Below are 24,071 nucleotides of genomic sequence, written 5' to 3' on the forward strand. Positions count from 1 at the left end.
CCATAGATGCATACCTAGGTTGTTACCAATCCCCCACTTCTGCACATGGTGCTGAGATGATAATTCTTAGATAAGCCTGTTTATGGATCTGTGGACAATTCTCGCTGGGATATATATAAAAGAGAGGCTTACTAGGATTTATTAATATTTCATTTCATTAAGTACTTCAAATTGCTCTCCAGATGACTGCATTAGCTTACAATTCCGCCTGCAGGTGTGTTTCAAATGTGACATTACCTTCATTTTGTGTAGGTCTCAGCCTATCTATAGGGATGCTATGAACTAGTAATGCCTGATGGGGGGTGCACCCACCCCAGCCTTCACTATTGGTGGCAGGCCCCCATGGACATTTCCCTAACAGAACCAATGTTGTGGCTGGACTTGCTTTTGTGGTGCTTATTATGATTGCAAAATTTACCTCAGCAACACACCCAAGGTCACACAGCCAGGTCACAGAGGGAGAGAGAGAGCGTGCACAGACCTGGGACTCCACCTTTATTGAGGTTGAGGGTAGGGTTCCTAGGATTTCACAAGACCACTCTTTGCTGGTGAATTTAAAACAGAAAGCAAGAATTAAAACATGAGAAGGGAAACAGGGTCAACCAAGTGGCCAGTTATCTTAGTCACCCAGGGCTTTCTAACACAGGAACTTAATGGGTGGAGGGACCTGGCTCTCTATCCAGATGTGTTCTTTCGAGATGGATATCTTTGAAATGGATGCTTCAGCTTTTTTAAAAAATAAATTTATTTTTTATTGGTGTTCAATTTGCCCACATATAGAATAATGCCCAGTGCTCATCCCATCAAGTGCCCCCCTCAGGGCCTCTTACCCAGTCACCCCCACCTCCTGCCCATCTCCCTTTCTACCACCCCTAGTTCGTTTCTCAGAGTTAGGAGTCTCTCATGTTCTGTCTCCCTTTCTGATATTTCCCACTAATTTTTCTCCTTTCCCCTTTATTCCCTTTCACTATTTTTTATATTCCCCAAATGAATGAGACCATATAATGTTTGTCCTTCTCCGATTGACTTATTTCACTCAGCATAATACCCTCAAGTTCCATCCACATCGAAGCAAATGGTGGGTATTTGTAGTTTCTAATGGCTGAGGAATATTCCATTGTATACATAGACCACAGCTCCTTTATCCATTCGTCTTTCAATGAACATCGAGGCTCCTTCCACAGTTTGGCTATTGTGGACATTGCTGCTAGAAACACTGGGGTGCAGGTGTCCCTGCGTTTCACGGGGATGCTTCAGCTTAACGTCAGGCACTTTTATCACATTCAAAGAAGCTAATTGTCAGGCACTTACACTACAACTTTTCCTAATTTTTGCCAAATTAGTGGGTATAAAATAGTCTAATGTAGAGTTGCACCTCTCTAATTTCAAGTATCTCATCTATAGTTGTTAGCTTTTTGGAACTCACTATGAATTGCCTGTTGATAAATTTTGCTCATTTTTCAACTCAGCTCACTGTTTTTTAACATATATTTGTAAGAATTCTTTTAGCATTATAGATATTAACCTACGTTAGTTTTTTACATTGTAGGTGTTTAACCCAAGTAGGCTGCATGAACATGATAAATCACTTTACCGTATTACATAGATGTTTTAGGACTCATTATTATGTTTTATTGATTAATTTACTTGTTCTTATGTACTAGACCCAAACTATTTCTAAGGCTTTATATAAAACTTCATGTATAACTAGATGAACTTCTCTTTCCTTTTCATTTTAAAACTGACAACTAGTTCCATATTTTAATCTAAGTTTTGGAATGAGTTTTTTTTTTAATTTTTATTTATGATAGTCACAGAGAGAGAGAGAGAGAGAGGCAGATACACAGGCAGAGGGAAAGCACTCTCCATGCACCGGGAGCCCGACGTGGGATTCGATCCCGAGTCTCCAGGATCGCTCCCTGGGCCAAAGGCAGGCGCCAAACCGCTGCGCCACCCAGGGATCCCTGGAATGAGTTTGAATGGAATTTTTATTGGAACAGCATTAGATTTATAAAATAATTTGGGAAAAAGTAACATGTTTATGATGCTAATCAGTCTCATTCATGAACATGGTATATTACTATCTTTTGTAAATTTTCTTTTACATATTTTAATGGGGTTTAAAATGTTCCTCCAAGAAATCTTGATGAACATCTATAGAGTTGTTGAGGGGATTTGTTGCTAGCTATAGAGTATTTAAATTTCTGTTACATATATATATATATATATATATAATATATATATACTTTTTTTTAAAGATTTTATTTATTCATGATAGTCACACAGAGAGAGACAGAGAGGCAGAGACACAGGCAGAGGGAGAAGCAGGCTCCATGCAGGGAGCCCGACGTGGGAGTTGATCCCGGGTCTCCAGGATCACACCTCGGGCCAAAGGCAGGCGTCAAACCGCTGCGCCACCCAGGGATCCATATATATATATATATACTTATAGCCAGCTAGACTCAGTTTAGATGATCCGAATCTGATCTAGGTGTTGACCATATCACCTTGGCCACATCAATGATGTAGATCTTCTTCACAGCCTATTTGATCTGATGGTTATTGGCCTGGATATCCACAATGAACACAAGTGTGTTGTCTTCTATTTTCTTCATGGCTGACTCTGTAGTCAGGGGGAACTTGATGATGGCATAGTGATCAAGCTTGTTTCTCTTGGGGGTGCTCTTTCAAGAATATTTGGGCTGCCTTCAGAGATGCAGGGTTTTGGGTCCTCACAATGTAGGTGACCTGCGGATCTTCTTTTTTTGTGGGACAATGCACACCTTTCAGCACAGCTTTCTTAGCTTTCAAAGCCTTTGCTTTGACTTCGGTTTTGGGAGGGCCAGGGGCTTCCTTCTTCACATTTGGCCCCATCTGCGTGAAAAGATTTATATTTTTAATTGGTTATTGGTAACCAAGTAGACATACCATAGTAGACATGAGGTAACTGGTAAAGGAAACTTGATTCTTTTGGTATTAAATTTATTGATTTCTTTGGATACAATTGATATTTAAATACTAAATCCTTAAGCTTTAATTCAATTTATTCCCTTCTTCCTTAGGTTTTTAATAAAGCTTAAAAATTTTCTATAAAAACTGTGAACATTTTGTCCAATTAGTGCCTGGACAATGTACAAATTTCTTTATTTGCTCATAAATCTCACATTGAATTTATAATATTTTCTTATCAATATTTTTGTCATAGAGGAATACTATTGATTTCATAAATTGGACCTCAAATCCAGCAACCATGCTCATCTCTAATTTTTCCAATATATGTTCTGTGGATTTTTTTTCAGGTTTTCTATGTGCATCTGCAATAATGGCAGATTAATTTCATTCTTTATATTGTTACTCCTTTTTTTTTTTTCCTTTTTTTAGTTGTACTAGAATACTCAGCTCAAAACTCCATGGTGGCTGTCCATCTTACTCAGATCAAAGCCAACCTCCTTGCAATGCTCTGAGGTCTTGCAGTGGTTGTCTTACACCTCTGATTCAGGCAGCTGCTGTACAGATGGGTCCCTTTGCATCAGGCACACTGAGCGCCTCACTGGTTCTGAAACTTTCTAGGAGCAGTCTGCCTCCCAGTCTTTCCAGGATCAATTGTATTTACATAAACTGAGAGTGGGAGCTTCCTTAAGTTTTACAGCTGAGGCACCTCATTTACTTTACTTTAGTCCAAGCTCCACTTTTCACTTAATCTGTGTTTGCCGGCAAAGCTCTTATCCCAAATATCTGCATGACTTACTCCCTCACATTTTTCAAGTCTTTGCATAGATAGTGTCTATTTAAAATGGATGCCTGCAAGCACTTTCTATCCTTCTTTCTTGCTTTATTGTTCTCTATAGCTTTTATAACTACTTAACACACTCCATGATATGTATTGATTTATTATTTTTTACTTCTCTCTCTCCCCACTAGAATGAAATGTCTATTAAGGGCAGACATTTTTGTCTCTTTTGCTTACTAGAATATCCTCATGTAACTGTGTCTGGCATATAGAAGGAGTCCTATAACCATTTGTTGGTAAGTAAAGAAATGAATGAGTAAATTAAATTATTGATGTTTTCATCTTGTTCTAGATGGAAAAATAATTAATCTAATATTTGTTCAATAAGAGGAGGTTCACAGTAGGTTTTTGACAATTAGCCTTCTTCAAATTAAACAAGTAGATCTGATGTATCCAATATCATTTCTTAAGGTAAATAATAGAAAATAAATTCAGTTTAAAAAAGTCTATAGCATACAGAAAAGGATATTAATCTTTAAGTAAAAAAATTAAAATATTAGAATGAAATGCAAGAGGTAACAACAGTGGCTATCTCTGGATAATGGCATTATCATCTTTGTCATATCTATAATTTTTTTGTATTAAAAATAATGTTACTCAAATAAAAAGAAAATGTCAGAAAATAACCTCATTGCTAAGCAATTAAACTATTCACAAATTTCCAAGGACATTATTCCATTTCATTTTATTTATTTCCATTAACAATCCTTTATTGAGCAAAACATTGTGCCAGGTGCTGGGAAAGATACAAAGATGAATAAAACACAAGCCATGTCCTTAAAAGAGTTTATAATCCAATGTGCACCAATAACTCAAGGGAGCAAAGTGCTGAGTGTGCACAAGCTATGGAACTCCCAACCCTCTGGGTTCCAAATTGGAATGCTGGCATTATATTTGAGCCTTTGCAATTTCCATCCCAGGACTATGCTTGACGTTATTCTTCCCTGGACCAAATCAGAACTACTGTCTAGGAAGACTTAAGAAAAACCTCAAACACCAGAGGAGGCATGGAAAAGTTTTTGGAAATGAGAGAAAGAAAAGAGAATAAGGTGGGTTGGTGAGAAGGTGATCTGACCAGATGAACTGATTGATGGTGGAGGATGGCGGCAGAGGAGAGCATGAGTCAGTGATGTTTCCCATACACTGCTAAGAGCATTCTGTCCACAGAGAAGACAGTGAAGATGAAGATAAGGTAGGAAGGGTAGGAAAACTTTTAGGACTGGGCAAATTCAGCAACTTTAAACCACAAAAATTTTTGAAACTCTGCATTAGAGGAGATCATAAGAGGTCATTTGGGGGCGCCTGAGTGGCTCAGTTGGTTAAGCATCTGCCTTTGGATCAGGTCATGATCTCAGAGTCCTGGGATTGAGCCCTGCCTCTGGCTCCCTGCTCAGGGAGGAGCCTTCTTCTCCCTCTCTTTCTGCTTGCCTCCCCTCCTGCTCTCTCTCTCTCAAAATAAAGTCTTAATTAAAAAAAAAAATGACATTTTGTCATTTTCTTGCCTGCAGGCACAACCACAAACTGTCTTCAAGATGGGAATTATCACAACCGAACTTATAGAATGTCCACTATATGGTAGACATGGATCTAGGCATTTTAACATATTTGAACATTTTTTTTTTATCACAACAACCCTTTGAAATAGGTGCAGTTATTATCTCTATCTTAGGAGAAAGGAGAGTGAGATGTCAAGAAACTAAGCAACTGGCTGAATGTCACAAGCTAGTAAGGAGGAGAGATAGATTGATCCCAAACAATCTGTCTTGTGAGTCCACATTTTTAAATGCTCTCCTGCCTCTCCTTAAGATGTCCAATTTATTTAACCTTAACAAAGAAAGAATATATATAACTCTCTCACCAAAAGACAAATTATTTTGCCTGGGTCAAATTCCTTTTTTTCTTCATTGATATATCATGCTTGAAGATTGTTATAAAATCAGCCATCAGCAATTATTATTTCTTTAACTTGGAAGTTTAATTGTGGGTAACAAAAGAGTATAAATGCCAGGTTGACAAGGGATGGACCATGGTCAAATGTTTGTCATTAACTTGGCTTCATAGCCACCTCCTTGTAAGATCTCTGCATCACAGAAGAAAAGGTAGGAACTTCATTTCCTGAATTCTCTTCCTCAACTTGTTCCTGAATCATTTTCCAATGAAAGGCATTCATTTGAGATTCGGAAATAGGAAGAGAAATAGAGGATATTATTTTCATCAGGAAGAAGCAGCCAGATGCATAGTAGACATGAGGTTCACAGTGATCCAATATAATCATCTTGTCATCAAGTGGTTGGGCAGTCTCCTCAAGGGATTGGGCCATATTAGGGATATACTTTTGGGCTCTGTTGTTAAATCAGAGGCATTGATAAGGGTGGGCCCATGATTAGTCTTCATCTCTGCTGCTGTAGCCACTCTGTTCATGGAACCATCATGCCAATTCAAGAGTCTGATGGCAAACACTGCCTAATGCCACTTGGCTTGCCCAATTTTTTTCTGCTTGTTTATTCAATGCCTTTTCAATTACGAATGCTTTCTGGAAGTTATTAACATGTGATAAGGACATGTTTCAAATAAAATACATTCACTCCCACATATACATCTTCACCCTCTATTCCAAAAGTTTTGTCCTTAAGTCTTTTTTTAAGTATTTGTCTACAACCTTCTAACTCCTGGCTTTCATACTCCTGACCAACTTTCCAGACTCATCTGCCACTGATATGTATTCCGTATATATTCTTACTTTAGGCCACTTATCTTTCTATTATAGGTGGATAAGCCAGTTGTTCTGTTTAAGATTCTTCCCAGCTGAAAGATTTTTCCTCTGTACTGTTTTTCAAGATCATTTTTATGAGTGTGGCTATAATGCAGTTATCATTTAATTTAGGCTTGTACCCATATGCTGAACTATTCATAAACTAAATTCAGGCTGTTCCTTCCTGCTTCTGATGGTTTTGTAGATACCCTCCACAATATGTTCATTAGTGTGAGCTGATGGAGGGGCATTCAGCCAGCACGATGACGTGGGGGTCTGCTGTGCTTGATCATATAGCTCACTTGTACTGTCTGGTCTTTACTAGTGTTTAATCCTGAATGTATCTACCATTTTTATCTTAACGTGAATTGCTGCTGGGACTATTTGATTCTATGACTTGATGGTTCTAATATAACTCAGCTCTTGATGGGAATTCTGGTGTGGCTTTTGGTGTCTCACGGCCAAGTATTCCATCTCTACCAGGGCCCACTAACTCCCTTGAAGCTGTCTTTAAAAGGCAAATAACTCTCCTATGTTTTGGCCTTGCTGTTGAACCCCAGGACCCTGCCTTGTAGTATGCCCAATGGTCCTTGCCAGAAACTCCATGCTACATCTTCCACTTCAGACACCCCCAATAGTATAGGGTCTGCTAGAATGTATAACCCAAGTGGTAGGGCTATTGTACCACAGTCTGGACCTGCTACATAGTTCTTTCACATTCACTTAAAGCTGGCTCTTTTTCATGTCAACCAATGTGTAAATGAAAGAATTATTTGGGGACCCCAGAGAGGTTCCTTCCTTGTTTTGGGAGATGCACTTATAACAATTAGTCTTTTACTTCATAGAAGATGTCCTGGTAAAGCTCTGACCACTTGTGTCCTTATTGGCAGTTGGGTGGTAAGGGATTCAGTTCTCAAATCCAATTCTCAATTCATTCTGACTATTAACTCTGATAGTTCTGATCCTTCGGGAAGTGGACACAGATGAAATTGGCAGTGCAAATTCCCTGTAAGAATGTCTGAAAGATAAAGGGGGAAGAAAAAATATTAGGTAGGGGAAGCCTTCAGTCCATGATTCAAATCTGACATCTGTGAAATAAGAGGGGATAGAAGCAGGATTGAGTAGGGAGAGCTTCAGAAAAAGCAAAAGGAAACCTGGAAGCAAACATTTCCTAGTAAAGCTATCTCATGTGGAGGAGAAATAGATCCTAGTAACTTTTTAATGGTCCATCGTAAGATGAGGACTATACAGGAATCCAAAGTCTTACCTTGAAAGCTAAGATAGATCCAAAAAGGCTCTGAAGTTGAAGGCTATCATCCAACTGCCCTCCTTGCAGCTGAATGGTAAGTTTGTTTCTTGAAGAGAGATCTCAGTGGCATAATGGTCAATAAGAATGTAAGGATCTAGCACAAACATACAGGGTCTGGCCTTGCATAGAAGCAAGGACAGCTTGTCTATAGTAACACAAAGGAAGGCAGTGTTAAAGGTGTAGATGCCAATGGATATATAGTCACGGTAGTGAGATTTGGTATACATTCTCTTCAATTTTCTTAGCAAATCAGAAAGCAAAGTTATCTCTTCAATCTTCTTACTGAAAAATAAAATGCAGTTATCTGCTAAGCAAGAGGATGGAAAAGGAAGCATTAGAGGTTTGAAAAAAGAGAAAGTAGGTGTGGTACCAAATGGAGAAGGATATTCCAAAGAAAGGAATCAGTATATGTGCATGGATTGTTTGAGTAAGTGGCTTTATATGGTTTTGGTATGACTGGAAGAAGTTAGGATGAAGCTGGAAAGCTAGGTTGAGATCAGGTTATGAATGTCTTTGAAAGATGTGTTCATGATTTAGAGTTTTTTATATTTGTGAAAAACTATTCATAGTTTTAACTAGGGAAACTTAATTAGAATAACATTTACACTGGAAACATAAGTTTTTTTGGCAGCACAGAGATTATACAACAGAGAGAAGTAGAAGTTTCCCTCACTATGTGAATGCTCGCTGTCCAAATCTTCCCTTAACTTCTTATAAAATATCTACCCAAAACTTACTACTTTAGTTGAAATCCATGCTAATGAGTCTACATACATGTGCTAGCAAAAATCCTTTAGGTTGGAATGTGCACTGGAGGATTCATATAATACTGTTCCCATATTTTCACTGTTCTATTGGGATGGTAACTTATGCTCCTGTTTTTAAACCATTTTTGTCTATCTATTATTATTAAGTAAAAGTATTTTTAAAGAAAATTAGAAAAATAAATCTAAAGAAAAGAATTGTCTAGAAAAGGTCATATGCTTAAAAGAAATGCTAGAGATGATGAAGTATATTGAGCAAAGTGAATGCATTAAATATATTACGCTTGTCCATGTGCATATATGTATCTTTGTGCACATGATAAGAAAATAAATATTGTGAAAGTACTGTTGATGCTGGAGAGCTTCACTGTGTTACTTGAATCCAGCATAATATTTTTTAATAACTAGAGAAATGTCTTATGTAATGGACTGAGAGCCCCACTCAGCATGAGATGCCCTTTAGCACCATGTTGAAATAGCAAAAGGCTCTAGACATCCCTAAAAATCTGAAAAAGGCAGTGGAGAAAGGAAGTGATTAGGTGGGGGAGCTGAGTTGCAAAACAAGTCAGAAATAGTTTGAGAAATTTGAGAAACTGTAAGATTTTATAATTTGAGGATCATTGGCAGACCCACCCCTAATACTTACGGAGCCTGCGGTAGAGTAAAAAGGAGGGTCGAGCCCACAGCCAACCCAAACTTCCCTCTGACCAATTCCAACCCATACTGTGAGGGGTCTTGCACACGTGAATGTGGATGCTCCAGCCCATACTTCAAAGCTCCATCCACTGGCTCTCTCCCAACCCTTGGCTTAACAAAGAGCCACAGCATGGCTACCCCTCATGTGTCATCCAACTTGTGCAGGCCCTGGAAGTGGGCTTGTATCCATTTGGGCAGGGAATTCCTGAGTCTTTCCCTAATTTTGGTCTAAAAGAGGGACAGAGACACTGGGTGATCACATTCTTTTGATTTCTAGGACTACTTGCTCTGTGGGGAGGGATGTGCAGGAGGAGGGCCAGAGCTAAGCACAGGGTAGGTTTGCTGGGACTTAAGGGAAATACTGATTATGGTCAAAGCAGTTTCTACTAATAGTGAGGATGAATCAATCTTTCTCAGTGAAATAGAGGGAACCATAGATCAAAAAGAAGAGCCATGAATGGCGATGACAAATCTTTTTTAAAAAATGTAGATAATGCATAAATATAATCACATATGATATGATATGATATAATGTAACATAATACAACATTATACTGCATATAAGAAGAAAAGTAGTGGTGTCAAAGGAATAGTTTTTTATTCTCCTCGAATTAAATTGAAATGAAATGAACAACCACCACAAAAATTGTACAAACAAAAAATATCTTCAACTAAATTAGGTAATAAAATATTCTCATGAATTTGAAAATATAAGTGAGTGGGGCCAAATTATCAAAATCAAAAACACCCTCTATGATAAAAAAAAAAAAAACAAAGCAAAACCAAACAAAAAATAGGGCATAATACAAAACAAGACAAAAAACCCTGAGAAAATATTTAAAGACCTTGACCTGGAGCACCCAGAAATCACTAACAAGTAAGTACTCATTTCCAAAGCCAAAATCTTCTTGGAACCTCAGTGCCCCTATTAGAAAAGATGGAGGAGGCCACACAGGTCCTAATTCATGAGTGAGATCAAATAATGTTGGGCAGTCTGGACCTTATGAAGTCCTGAAATGAATCTTAACCTCTTCCAGGGCTAAGACTTGCATTGAGGCGAAACCCAAATTAAGCAGGAGAGAGTGACTAGGGGTACCATTCCTTGGAGTGATCCCCCAGATACCTGGTGGCAGTTTGATTATAATGGGCCACTCCAGTAACAGAAGAGGCAGGTCTTTATTCTTAATGAAAAAGTCATTTACTCAAAAAGTCACTTACTCTGAATTTGGGTTTATCTTTTCTGCATGAAGTGCTTCTGTCAACACTCCTCCAGTGCCTTACAGATACCCTATCCGCTGTCATAGTATTCTACATACCTTCTTCCCTGTCACTGCTGTCAGTCAGGATCCTCAAGTTTCTCTCTCAGCCTTTCTCATTTCTGCTGGTACACAGTAGCCAAGTTCTATAGGTCTTTTAGTGAATAATCTCTTCCCTCCCTTATCAGGACAGCACTACATCCGTCTATGCAATGCTGATGCTTGAACTTGGTTATTGGTCTAGTGGCCGGTGGTAGAGGTAGAAGTAGATGTTGGAAGGTATATACATTAGCTGAGGTCTGTGTACATCCTGCCAGCAGGAAGGTCATAGGTGGGTACGGGGATCTGGGTGCTATTTCTAGCGAGAGGAAATAGGCCACTTATGCAGTACAGAGGGCTTCAGGGCATGTAGAGATTCAGTATTTACAGTTGCATCTACCCTGTGACCCTATCCTAACCTAAGCCTTTGGGCTTTGCTCTTTCCATGTGGCCTCTGACTTTGGTTAGGAGCTTGTTGAGGTTTTCTGGCTTTTTTTTTTTTTTTAAGTTTTCCTTCTATTAAATGCTGTTAAAAAGGCCTTCTGATTTCATACCATGCTTTAAGTCATCAATTGGCTGACCCGAGACTATGATATAGTTTTCTCTTCAAACAATGGTGTCCAGAGTACAAAACCATCAGAATATCAAAGTGAATAGTTTCTGCCATTGATGGAAGCACCAAATATGTTATAATTCAAGAGATTATAAAGGTATTTTTTTAAGAATCCCACAGGTCACCTTTTGTAGGTTGCAAGAGTACCAATTCATTATTCTGAAACCTGGCAAGTAAAGGAAAAGAGTAACATATAAGTTTTTCCACAATGATATAACAGGAAAATTGCAATATGAAATATAAGAGATAGTTAAAAGATAGGTATGGTATAATGCCTTCTGCATAATATGCAAAGGAATCTTATGTATTATTTATAGATACAAACATATGTGACAGAGTTTTAAAAACATACAAAGTGATAAACCACATTTCAGGATAGTAATTACCTCAGGGAAAAAGGAGAGAATGAGATCGGGGAGTTTTATACAGAAAACTTTATAGTATCTATAAAGTCCTTCTTTGAAAACAATTAGAAAAAAATATCTGAAGCGAATATTGCAAAACGTACATATTGAACAGACTTGAGAGACAGTTGGTACCATCAAGCTTTTCTTGATTATTCTCTCATTATAATTTTTTTTTTATGATAGTCGCACAGAGAGAGAGAGAGAGGCAGAGACACAGGCAGAGGGAGAAGCAGAGGGAGAAGCAGGCTCCATGCACCGGGAGGCCGAGGTGGGATTCGATCCTGGGTCTCCAGGATCGCGCCCTGGGCCAAAGGCAGGCGCTAAACCGCTGCACCACCCAGGGGATCCCCTCTCTCATTATAATTATGCTTGAGGTTTTTCATTATTTTTAAGATAAATAAAAAAAATAAATAACAGCCTTTATGATTTCTGTGTCTAGAGAGCCTGAATGATGGTGGCATCATCCAATGTAATACAGACAAGATGAACAACTGGTTTCTTAGCAAGATAAGGGATTAAACTTTGGCTATATTAGGTTAAAGAAACCTAACATGTATTTCCATCTTATACAAAACAAACTATCTTCATGTCTGCCTTTTCTTTTCTCTTTATTTTTAAATGAACTTTCTAGACTGGTTAGGCATGTCTTGAAGATGAATGGCCTCGACTGAGTATGTCTAGATTTTGTAAGAATGTAATGTAAAGTTTTCCTTGTTTTCTGAAGACTTGATGGAGAAACATGGATAAAATAGAAGACCAGTTAGATGTGCTCAAGGTTTTACATAGAATTAGTTATGGTTTGGCCCCAAATGGATTAGTATTGAACAATAAAGATGTCTCTAATACTTAAAAGGTATTTTGTTGGGGTGGTTATATTTTAGACAATAAGAACAAGTAATGAGCTTATCTTCACAGAAAATAATAGACTGAAATTTATTTAGCATTATGAGGGCTAGGCTGTCTCAGAAACACTTTGCGTGCATTATTGCCTTTTACTAATTATGACAGCCATTTCAAATAAGTATTGTTACCAGGCTAATTTCACAACTAAGCGAAATCCAACTCAGACTGGTTAAGTAGCTTGCCAGGGTCATTCAGTAGCTTGTACACCTACTTACTAACTTACCTGAAACTTCCCAGGAGCCGTGGAAAAAGACAATGTCACAAGATGGTTCTGAGCATGGGGTGTGGGAATCAGGCCAGACCTGAGTTTGAGTCTGAGATTGTTGGTTACTAACCCTGTGGTTTTGGGCAGGTACTTAATCTCTCTGATTCTCAATTTGCTCACTAAAACTGCAAAAATAACAAGCCATTGATTTCACAGGGCGTTTGTGAAGAGAAATGAGATGATGCATGGAAAGCCCTTCTTACGTGTACAGGACCTTGTATCGTTGAATGTTAGCTAGGAGATGCTTTAGGATAATACAAAGGAATGGCCAATATGAATGATAAGCTATTGGGAAGATGTTTTTGCCTGGTACTCTTGGGATTAAATTGTCTCATTGGCTCCTATGTATAGACTGGCTCCGGGTTGAACCACACTACGGATCCATGTGGATCATTTTAGAAAGAGCTCTTCTCCACAATGGTGACAAAGCAGAGGAATGAATTATTGGACTTACTTCTCTTGTTCAGAGTCCAGGAGGCTAGAATCCAAGTTCATTTCTACTTCAAGATGAGAAACAGTAACCCTGATGATGGGTGAGGTTATCACATATTTTTAAATTTTGAACAAGCAATTAACTCACAGTGGATGTCCTGTCAGTGCTGAGCAGGACATGGGGCAGCTTCTAATGATAACACAGTGATAAATGTTTCTCTTAGTCAGCTTGCCAAGCTCACTTAAACCCAATAGGAACTGTTAGCAAGGTGCCAAGGGGACCGGCTCAAAGCTTTTAAAGGTCTTTAAATATAACTTTTCTAATTATAAATGTAAAATACTGTTTGTTGTGGGAAATTGGAAAATAGAGATTTCCTATGTGTATTATAAAAGGAAGGGCATTTTCTAGTAATAGACAGTCCTAGTTACAACCATGTCCTCTTCTACATTTTCTTTGAAATATGCAGTTTCCTGAAAAAATAGGGATGATTTTGAAAGACAATTTCACAGATATTTTTCATGGCTGCTGTGTATTTTAGCCCTTCTGTTAAAAAGACTTCTTTCTTCGTCATGCTATGAAATTTAAGTCAACATGACACAATTTTTTTTTTTCCTTAGAAAAGCAGACTCACCTCCTCCGATGCAGCAATTGGCTAATTTAAACCTCAAAGAAAGGGCTAATTTAAACCTCAAAGAAAGAAGGGTGGTCACCCTTCATCCGGGATTTCATTCCAGGAGGTGGTATTTCATACACCAATCAAAACATATGAGCTGAACTGAGTGCCACCCTCTTCTCCATCCTCCCCAAGCAGTGTGATTCTTCAGAGGAGTGATTGCTTTGCTCTGTCTTGTCCTTAGCTCTTGCATCCAGATAGGAATTCTCCAAGTGTAGACATCAGGATAGTACAAGTATTTATTTTTGATAAGGCTCAAGGGATTTTCTCAAAAGTATATTAAAAACACATTTTTCAATAATTCTTTTGTAGTTGCTCAGAAAAATTTTGGAAAGCTAGAAATTATAGTCTTTATTTTTCAGATGAAAGGCTTATTTTCTTATTAAGTAACTGGCTCTTTGCCTCTTCCTCAGGCCATGACCTCACTTTCTGAACAACTAATAGAGGCATTCAGAGTCACCTATTGGGTGCTATGGGAGAACAAGGTGGGTTCAGACCTGGTGATGCCTATAGCGCATGTTGGAATAAATCCAGGAATGTGTATTTTACTGCCTCACAAGAAAGCAAAAACAAACCCCCCTCCCCCCCAAAAAAACAAAAAAAGTGAAGCAAATAAGTCAATGTATAAGGACACAGGAAAATGTCAAACTTATCTTGGAGATTTGGGGGAAACAGAAAAAAATTTACTTAATTTAAAAAATTATTGTGTATTTTAGAGGCTCTTTAAAAGCCTGTTGTACCTGGAAATAATTACTCTCAAGTGGCAAGTGTGATTCGTAGCCACGTTAGGTCTAAAAGGAAGGTGATAGTGATTGGGGAGTTTAGCTGCCAGGAAGGTTGTTCCATAAACTTCCAAAATCTGAGTCTCAGACTGCTTCTAGAAAAGAGTCTCTAAACCCATGACTATCAAGGGAGGAGGATGAAGGTGTGGGTGCTATTTCCCATGGGGTCTTGTTTTGTTTTTTAAACCACACGTGGGGATGCCCGGGTGGCTCAGTTGTTGAGCATCTGCCTTAGGCTCAGGGTGTGATCCCAGGGACCTGGGATACAGTCCCGCTTTGGTCTCCCAAGAAGGAGTCTGCTTCTCCCTCTGCCTATGTCTCTGCCTCTCTGTGTGTCTCTCATGAATAAATAAATAAAATCTTTAAAAAAATAAACCATATGTGATCCCAGATCAGAATCTCTGGATATGTGGACATGGAGTGAATTGTAGGTAATATTGGGGAAAAATGCAGCTAGACTTCCATGAATTAACTGACTAGCTGTATCTGATTAAACCTCTTTCTGAAAACAACTGAAATAGCTGAATCAAGGCAAAGAACTTAAGCACCAAAACATTTGAAGATATCTGAGAGCTACCAAGACAGCAGGACTTGTGCACCCAAGATCCAAGAAAAGAAGAGAGGGCTGAAAGCACATTGGCCTCACTTTTCTTTCAAGGCATTTGCAAATTTGAAAGCAGCAGAGAAGTTGAGGAGGTAGGCAGAGATTTTGACTAAACTAGAGCTCGAAGGACCATAATAGAAATGTAGAGTCCCCTATGCCCCAGGTGTGAGAGTGAACTGGAGACTCAGCAGTCCCCAGAAGACAGAAACCCAGGTTGAAATGTGTTCAGTCTCAAAATGCAAACAAAACAAAACAAGATAAAACACAGCTTTCCCCTCTCTTCATCGTATGTCTTATCAGTATTGGGAAGGAAGTGACCTCTCTCTTAACCAAGGTCAACCCCTCCATCTGTGTCCATCAGTTACTATCACTCTTTTTCCTGCACCAATAGGCGCACCATATCGCTTTTTTGTCAACCAGTATTTTTTGTCCCGTTGGCACTCACCATGCTATGAGTTGTTTCTTGTGATTGGACTTCACCAAAATGCTTCTTTGAGTAGAATGGAGCAGCCCTTCAGTTGGACACAGGAACTTTCTCTGGGCTTCCATTTTTCTTCCCCAGATGATTTTCTTAAACATATTTCAGGAACAATAGAATATTTTTATGTTAATTAAGCACTTTACTTTCTTGTCACGCATCTTGCCCTTTCCTGGCTGTTTACCATAGTGCTAGCCATGTTACACAGCAGACCCTTCAGGGTAAGCCCATGAGACACATGGGAGAGGGGAACCAAATACACATTGTGGCTGAATGTCAGGTGACCCAGAGTTAAAATGAGTATTCGGCCAAAACTGAAGCTGAAGACTAATGTCACCTCATGGAATGCATTTCCAGGGCACAAGAATAAGTATTAAATTTTCCAAATTTTAACTTGATCGTTAAAAATGCTGGTAGTCAAATTTTTAAAGTTTGATATTGTTGCACAAGACAATAATTTCTTAGGCCTCCCAAGTGAGGTCAATGTGCTCAACCTTTGCTGTGCTAAATAGATTCTCACCTTCAGTTTAGGTCGGGAGAGGGTGAGGCTATTTTCTGTTGTACTTCGGTGTTTTAAGTGCTGTGATGTGAAATGACCCCTGAGTCACTGAGCTTTCCTCTCGTACAGAATTGCAACATGCAGAACACATAAGAGGATTACTTTTCATTCAATTTTGAAAGTCTACCTATATTTGAAAGTGAATATTTAGATGTTAATTAATATTTAACTTGGTGACTCATAACTAATATTGCTCATATGCTACAAGCATAGAGACATATTAAGTATTTTACATTATATTATAAACCTATATGGTTATATATTTTCTTTTGTTAGCTGTGCACAATCTCCATTTCCTGCTCTCATAGGAAATAGAAAATTGTAGCAGTCATCACTTGACGGATTCATATTATGCCGGTACTGTTCTCTGAGTCAGGACACTCTCCAATCCCTCTTAACCCTTCACTAACCTGTTCACATTGATTTCTTAGTTTAAACATTATATGCCTGGGATAAGTTTAGACAACCCTCTGTATCAATTTCCTAGGGGTGCTACAACTAATTAACACAAATGTGGTGCCTTAAAACAGTAAAAATCTGTTTTCTCACACCTGGAGGCTAGAAATTTGCTGTTAAGGTGTTGGAAGGGCTATAGTCCTTGCAAAGGCTTCTAGAAGAGAATGTCTCCTTGGTTTTTCCAGCTTCTGGGAGCTCCTGGCATTTCTTGGCTTGTGACAGCACAACTTCAATTTCTGCCTACAGACCTTCACGTTACTCTCTTTCCCTATCTCTGTGTCATCTCCCTGTTTCTTCTCTTTAAGGACACTAGTCATTGGAATTAAAGCCCACTCTAAATCCAGGATGATGATGATCTCATTTAGCAATCCTTAATTTAGTTATATTTGCAAATACCCTATTTCCAAATGCCATATTCACAGGTACTGGGAGTTAGGACTTGGATACATGTTTTGAAGTAGACACAACTCAACCCAGTGTTCCATGTCTAGAGTAAGTGCACTCCGGTATTTCACCCATAAACACTGTGCTTAGCTCCAGAAGAACAATTTTTAGAACATATTTTAATTGCTTTTGAATTTTCTCTAGATAACTGAAGGCAGGATTTGGGTCTTTATATCCCTCAATACCTAGTGTGGTGTTTAGCATAAAGTAAAAGATCAATAACTATCATGCAATCAATACATAGAAACATTAAGAAGAACCATTTCAGGCCAACATAAGGATGTAGGGAAGAGGGCAACCCGGCGGCTCAGCGGTTTAATGCCGCCTTTAGCCCAGGGTGTGATCCTGGAGACCTGGGATCGAGTCCCACGCAGGGCTCCCTGCATAGAGCCTGCTTCTCCCTCTGCCTTGTGTCTCTGCCTCTCTCTCTTTCTCTCTGTGTCTCTCATGAATAAGTAAATAAAATATTTTTTTTAAAAAGGATTTAGGGAAGACATTTATGTTATTTTAAAGTGAGTTACAGTTTGAGCTGGTTACTTTAGGAACCAAGGAAACAGAGCTAATCAAAGTGAGAAAACTGTTCCTTTGCATGCAAAAACCACTCTATAATACAATTTTACTATGCAAGTATAATGTCCCACATCAAACTAGTCTGAGTCGGAAGAAACTAGAGAGTGAGTTACTTTCCATAATAAGGTAAGACAAAATTGAGCGTTTTTAGATGTCAGCCCTGCACATTGTAGGTTGGAAGAGAGAGAAGGGGAGAGAGAGAGAGACTGACAGAGTGGGTGAGAGAGGTCATAGTGGTAGATCAGAGACTAAGGAGAAGAATGGCCAGTGACAAACTGAATCTGTGTGTTGAAATTACCAATTGTCTCCATAACTGTACTATCTAATAATTGCTCTCCTTCTGTGACCGTACTCATTTGCAGTAACAAGTTTCATAAATGGCTTGTAGTAGTTGGTACTCTAAGAAATGAAATATGGGCATGGCCATCAACCACATGGGGCACAATATGCAACAAGTGGACAGCTGCCTCTGGAAGTAAGATAAAAGAACCCAGATGGCACATTCAATATAAGCCGGGATCCAGAATCAGAGGGTCTAGGAGACCACTGGACCCACAAATCATCCCTTGGAATATGGGAGGAAAACTAAAATTTTCAAGTATATAAGATGGAGGCCTTGAGGCATTTTGCTTTTGCCTTAATGAAAATTGATATCTGGAAAGTTTTATATTAGCAACTTAGAGACACTTGAATTGCATAAGTAAGAGCTTTTTAACAGCCTGAAATATCTTTAGATGAAAAAGCATTGAGTGTTTTGGCACCAGAGGTATGTAAACATGATCTAAAAGACTGCTTGGCAGGGACATAGGGTAGGGGATTCATGCTTTTGATTTTTGATATCTACCATCCATGATGCTCTATGGAGCATCATGATTTTAAGATTTTAAGATTCTAAGGCTCACTGTGATCAATGTAACTTTCTTTTCAAATAGAATTTTTTAAATACAGGTTAACTCTGTGCATAGGTAATTTGTAGTGAGTAGCTTCAAAAAATTTGGAAGTTTTGTCCTTCCATCTATTTAAATGAAATACAAGTTTCTGTCTCCTCTGGCCCAAGGTTGTGTTCTGTTCATGGTGTGTTCATTCTTACTGCATTTCTTGTTTGTCCTCTGGAATCTACAGTGAGATGGGATGCACATGCATGGATCAAATTTTTAAAGTTTGATATTATTGGAAGTCCGCATGCATGAAAGTCTGGGTAGTTTTTCCTCCCCACCCCAGCTACCATTCTCCATAAGCTTGTTATAAAAGAAATTCACAGTGTTCTACAAATGCTGGCTGGCATTCAACACAGATTCGAAATAAAGCTCCAGATGGAGACACCTACATGAATCTACAAGAACGACTAAGGAAAACAAGTAAATGTCACCACCACCTTCTATGTTAAAACCAGAATGGAAGATGTAAACATGGCAATGAAAGTTGCATCTTCCCATATTGATATTCTCTGCTCACCAGAGCTGCTTTGATTATTGCTGAAAGTTTACATTATAGAGATTTATCAAATATTCTTAGCATTATAAGTAATATGGACAATTTCTCTTCAGATTTGGGCTCTGTTATTTGTTTTTATTTGGAATTAATTAAAATTGGATGTTCCTTATTACACTCTGATATTGGCTGACTAACTACCTATAGCACATGTCATCTCTGAGAGGGCAGGACATTGGTCACTGCTGTATTCTTGTGCCCAGAAAAAATCAGAAACATAGTAAGAATTTAGAAAATACTTGTAGAATTGATAAATGGAGCTTATATTCCAAAAATAAGGACACCGATTATAAAAAAAGGAACTAATTGAAAACTGATTAATCACACTAAGAGAGAAACACAAAGAGAAAAGTGAGAGTGTATGGAAAGTGCCAGAGGAGTGGCCCTTGTAGGAGACCTGAACCATGTGCAAAAAAGCAGAGAAAGAACATCACAGGCAGAGGACAAGCTCTGGAAGTCCAGACGAAAGAAAAGACTTTATATGTTCTGGGAATTCAAGAGAGGTGGTGTGGTTGGAGCAGAAGGAATGAGAGGAAAAATCAGGTAAGTTTAAAGGAGTAGGCAGGAGTCAGATGGTTTGTGGTTCTACACAAATTCACAGTGTTCTACAAATGCTGGCTGGCCTACCAGCTGGCTGGCTGGTGCAGTAGGATATCACTGGAGAAAACCCAGGGTGTGCCATGATCTGATTTAGGTTTTAAAATGTTTATTCTGGTTGGTGTATGAAGAAAACATTAGATGTGGTTAGGGGTATTGGGAGGTCAGATGAGGGATGATTGGGGGGGCTTTTCAGTGCACTTTGGAGGGAAAATGAAACCATTTTTTTAGTATTGGAATCAGCTTGAACAAGTAGTGGTGCCTCCTTTAAATAATATGTCTATATGAAGATGTGGGAAATTAAGAGCTTTGCTAGAACTACCTATTAGGTTAAGGGCATCGCTGAATATATGAACTGGAGCTCAGTAGGGTATTATGGGTTGGAGGTACAATTTGGGAACCACCAGCATCTGGATGGTATTTTAAACCAAGTACTAGATGAGATAACTGGACGATAAACATATATAGGGAAGAAAAGATAAGCTAGGGATAACTCCCAAGTCACTCTCTTTAGGAGCCCATCCCAAGAGCAGTCCCAGACATACCACACAGAGAGGTAAATCAATTAGGACCTAGTCAAGTGTTATCTGAATGGGGAAAATGTAATATAAGTAATTACTATCTAGTTGAGGTGGTCAACTACTAAAAGAATAAATGGGATTTGAAGAGGCCAAGCATCCCCTCTAGGACAAGAGAAGGAATTTAGGACTAGGAGAGAGTCCCTTCCCCCAGTGCTGAGATTTGAACTTCTTAGAAGAGGTTGTGACTAGCTAGAAACAGGCAGCTTGCAAGTAGCAAAAAGGTAAGAGAGTAGGGTTGAGGAGGGAGCTGGAGCTGCCCAGATAAGGGCCTGGGGGGGACCACGTGGCCTGAGAGCTACAACAGAAGCTGCCTACTGCAGTTACCCAAATGGTTGCCAGGGAGCAAAGCATGATCTGAGGGTGCATCTGGAGTTTGTCCACAAGGACCACCAGGGTCCTATCCCGCATGATAATAATGGAAGATCACAACCCTGAAGAGAAATGTCTTCCTGCCTCTATCACCAAGGGATATTAGTGTCACCCCAGAGGCTTCTGTGAAAAGCCTGATGTCTCACCAGCTGGCAATGAAGAATTGTTTGCAACGTCCAGTTGAAGTATCCCCAGAAAGGGCAGAGAATGGTAGATTTGGAGCTGAGAGACAACACATTTAGCACTGGCATCAGAAGCCACATGTAGACGCTCCAAGAGATAACCCCAGATGAACCTTCAGCCGAACCCCCAGCTGACAGACAGCATGAGCCACCAGCCATGTAAACGATCCATCGTGTTGACTCACTCCACTTTAACGTTCAGATGATGATAACCGCAGCAGACATCTGAGTGCTTCTGCCTAAGAGACTGAGCTAGAAACATCTAGCTAAGTCCAGCCAATCCAGAACCATGAGAGACAATAAGTTGTTAGTCAGTAAATCTTGGATTAGTTTGCAATACAGAAACAGATAACTGGAACTGAAGGAGGTGATAACTGTAGAGAAGTTTGCTGAAAGACCATTTGACATGTAGACTGACCGGAAATGTCCATTCAATATCACAACATAACATAAAGAAGTGGAGAAACAGAAGTAGGCAGGTAGTGAAAGAACGGGGTGGGGGTGGGGGTGGGGGTGGGGGTGGAGAACTACACTGTTGGGAGAGAAGAATGTATGCTTTCTTTTCTATGTCATCACCTTTTTTTTGTTGTTGTTGTTCTCACCCTTTTGACACTCCCGGATGAAGGTGACACATCTTTCCCCATCTGACATTTCCAGGAGACTCATTCCTGACATAGGTCTCCAGAATCTTCTTCTCAACCCACACTCACGTGAGGCAATCCTTCATCTCCCATGGTTTGAAATAGCAACAATATGCTTATGACCTCAAAAATCCAAGCTGGCAGTATCAGCTTTTTCCTGGGTTTTGGACACACATATCCACTCCCCATTTAACATTTATTTGCTTCTCCCCAAATTGTTTATGTCCAAAATTGAAGTCATGAACTTCCCTCACCAACTTCTTCCTCTACTTGCCCTATCCACCGAGTGCTCCATTGTGTACTCATTTGTCCAAGTTAGACTCCTGGAAGTGACCGTGGACACATATGTCTCTTCATCTTTCACAGCCAATTCTAAGTCCAGATTTATTCTACCTTTTAGCATCTCCTGAATCTTCCTTCTTTTTTTCCACTTATGCTATCATTACCTTGATCCGAAATACCTTTGTATCTTGTTTGTCCTTCCTCACTAAGCTCCCAAATGGTCTTTTCATAGCCTCTATTACCTCACTTATAACCAGTCTGCACACAGCTTGCCAGTGTCGTCTTTAGGAATTGCAAACACAAATTTGTTGTACCTCTGTTAAAAGCCCTGAAGTGACTTTCCATTGCTCCCCTGGTCAATATTAATGGTTCTGATATGTTCTGATATAGCCTGCAAGATTTTCCCTGTATACTCTCCTCAGCCTCATGATTTCTCTTTATATACTAGTATTCTTTCAGCAATTTCAGCTTTTTCTTGCTTGAGACACCCTTGTAGATCAGACCAGTCACCTAACCCAGACTAGGTTAGGCACATTTATTCTTCTATAGAATGAACTATTCTGCATTTATGAACTCACAGCAATTTCAATGAATTATATTATCACTTGCCTTCTCTGTTCCACTGAAAACTTTATTAGGACTGGGAACATGTCTGTATTAGCCCGTACTGTATCTCCAGTGCTCAGTCTAGTACCTAGCACTGAATTGGAATTCAAGATTAACGGCTGAATTTTTCAATAAAAAGGACCTAAATTATGAGAATTTAACTTTGATCATCAAGTGGCTATTTCAGGCTGTGCCTATTGAAATGAAAATTCCATTTATCTCCTAAATGGGTTAGGATGAGTTCTATTTACACCAAGTATTAGGAGAGCTTGAAAATATTCTCTTTGGTAAAAAAAGAATACAAATAAGAATGTGAAGCTTCTTCCCCTTTGACCTCACTAAAGCAGTATTATGCTCTTATTAAATGTAGAAAGAACAAGGGAAATAGAAAGATTATCATTAGGCAAAAGTGACAGCTAATTTTTTTGCAGATAAGAACCCTTGATAAATCCTAAAATTAGTGGGCAAAAGTACATGATTAAAGTGATATATGTATGAAAAGAAGCTATACATTATATGTTATTAGAAAGATGCAAATTAGGACAACAATGAGATATTTCTATATATATCATATATATATTAAAATGCCCCAAATCTGGAACACTGACAACACCAAATGCTGGTGAGGATGTGGAACAACAGGAATTCTCATTCATTGCTGGGTAGGAATACAAAATGATATACTTTGGAAGACAGTCTGGTAGCTTCTTACAAAACTAAACATACTTACTATATGATCCAGCAATCTCCTTTCCTAGTATTTACCCAAAGGACTTGAAAACTTATGTCCAAGTGAAAACCTGGATGTGAATGTTCATAGAAACTTGATTCATGATTTCCAAAATTTGGAAACAACCAAAATGTCCTTCAGTAAGTGAATGGCCTAACTTGGCACATCCAGAAAATGGAATATCATTAGTGCTAAGAAGAAATGAACTATCAAGCCCCGAAACAATATGGAAGAAGATTCAATGCATATTTGTAAGCGAAGGAAGCCAATTTGCAAAAGCTACATATGGTATGATTCCAACCATATGCATCTTGGAAAAGGCAAACCTGTGGAGACAATAAAGAGAACAGTGTCAGGGGCTGGTTTGCAGAAGGATGAATAGATGAGACACAGTGAATTTTTAAGAAAGTGAAAATAGTCTGTATAATACTATAATGATAGAGATATGTCATTATATTTTTGTCCAAACCCATAGAATGTACAGCATCAGGAATGAACCCTAATGAAGTTTAATGTATAGACTTTGTGTAATTAGTACGTGTCAATGTAAGTTCATTGATTGCAACAAATATGGCTCTGCATCATTCAGGTGGAGGATAGTGACAATGGAGGAGGTTGTGCATGTGTGGGAGCTGGAGGATATGGGAAATCTTTACCTTCTCCTCAATTTTCCTGTGACCCTAAAACCGCACTAAACACATAAAGTTTTGTTTTGCTTTAAAGAAAAGGATATTTGCATTATTGCAAAGTCTTTCTTCATAATCTACTTATAAATTACAATGGAGGAAATAGTAATTTT

At 38.8% G+C, this 24,071-nt stretch overlaps 1 protein-coding gene across 2 annotated transcripts in view; it reads right to left on the reverse strand.

Annotated features, from left to right (window-relative positions):
• Nucleotides 1-2,858: 2,858 nt before the first annotated feature.
• The window catches only part of MAL2 (mal, T cell differentiation protein 2), a 68,327-nt gene continuing 47,114 nt past the window's right edge, over nucleotides 2,859-24,071 (reverse strand). The window contains exons 3-4 of one of the 2 annotated variants that reach the window (XM_041769391.1): nucleotides 15,732-15,856; nucleotides 2,859-2,874 (exon numbers count right to left, since the gene is read on the reverse strand). In XM_041769391.1, coding sequence (XP_041625325.1) covers nucleotide 2,874; nucleotides 15,732-15,856 — 126 coding nt within the window. In that variant the 3' untranslated portion in view covers nucleotides 2,859-2,873. Of the gene's footprint in view, nucleotides 2,875-7,544; nucleotides 7,561-15,731; nucleotides 15,857-24,071 lie in introns of those variants that run through there. The other variant, XM_041769390.1, reaches the window with a different exon arrangement.

Source organism: Vulpes lagopus, chromosome 9 (assembly GCF_018345385.1).
Source record: "Vulpes lagopus strain Blue_001 chromosome 9, ASM1834538v1, whole genome shotgun sequence".
Classification (NCBI taxonomy): Eukaryota; Metazoa; Chordata; class Mammalia; order Carnivora; family Canidae; genus Vulpes; species Vulpes lagopus.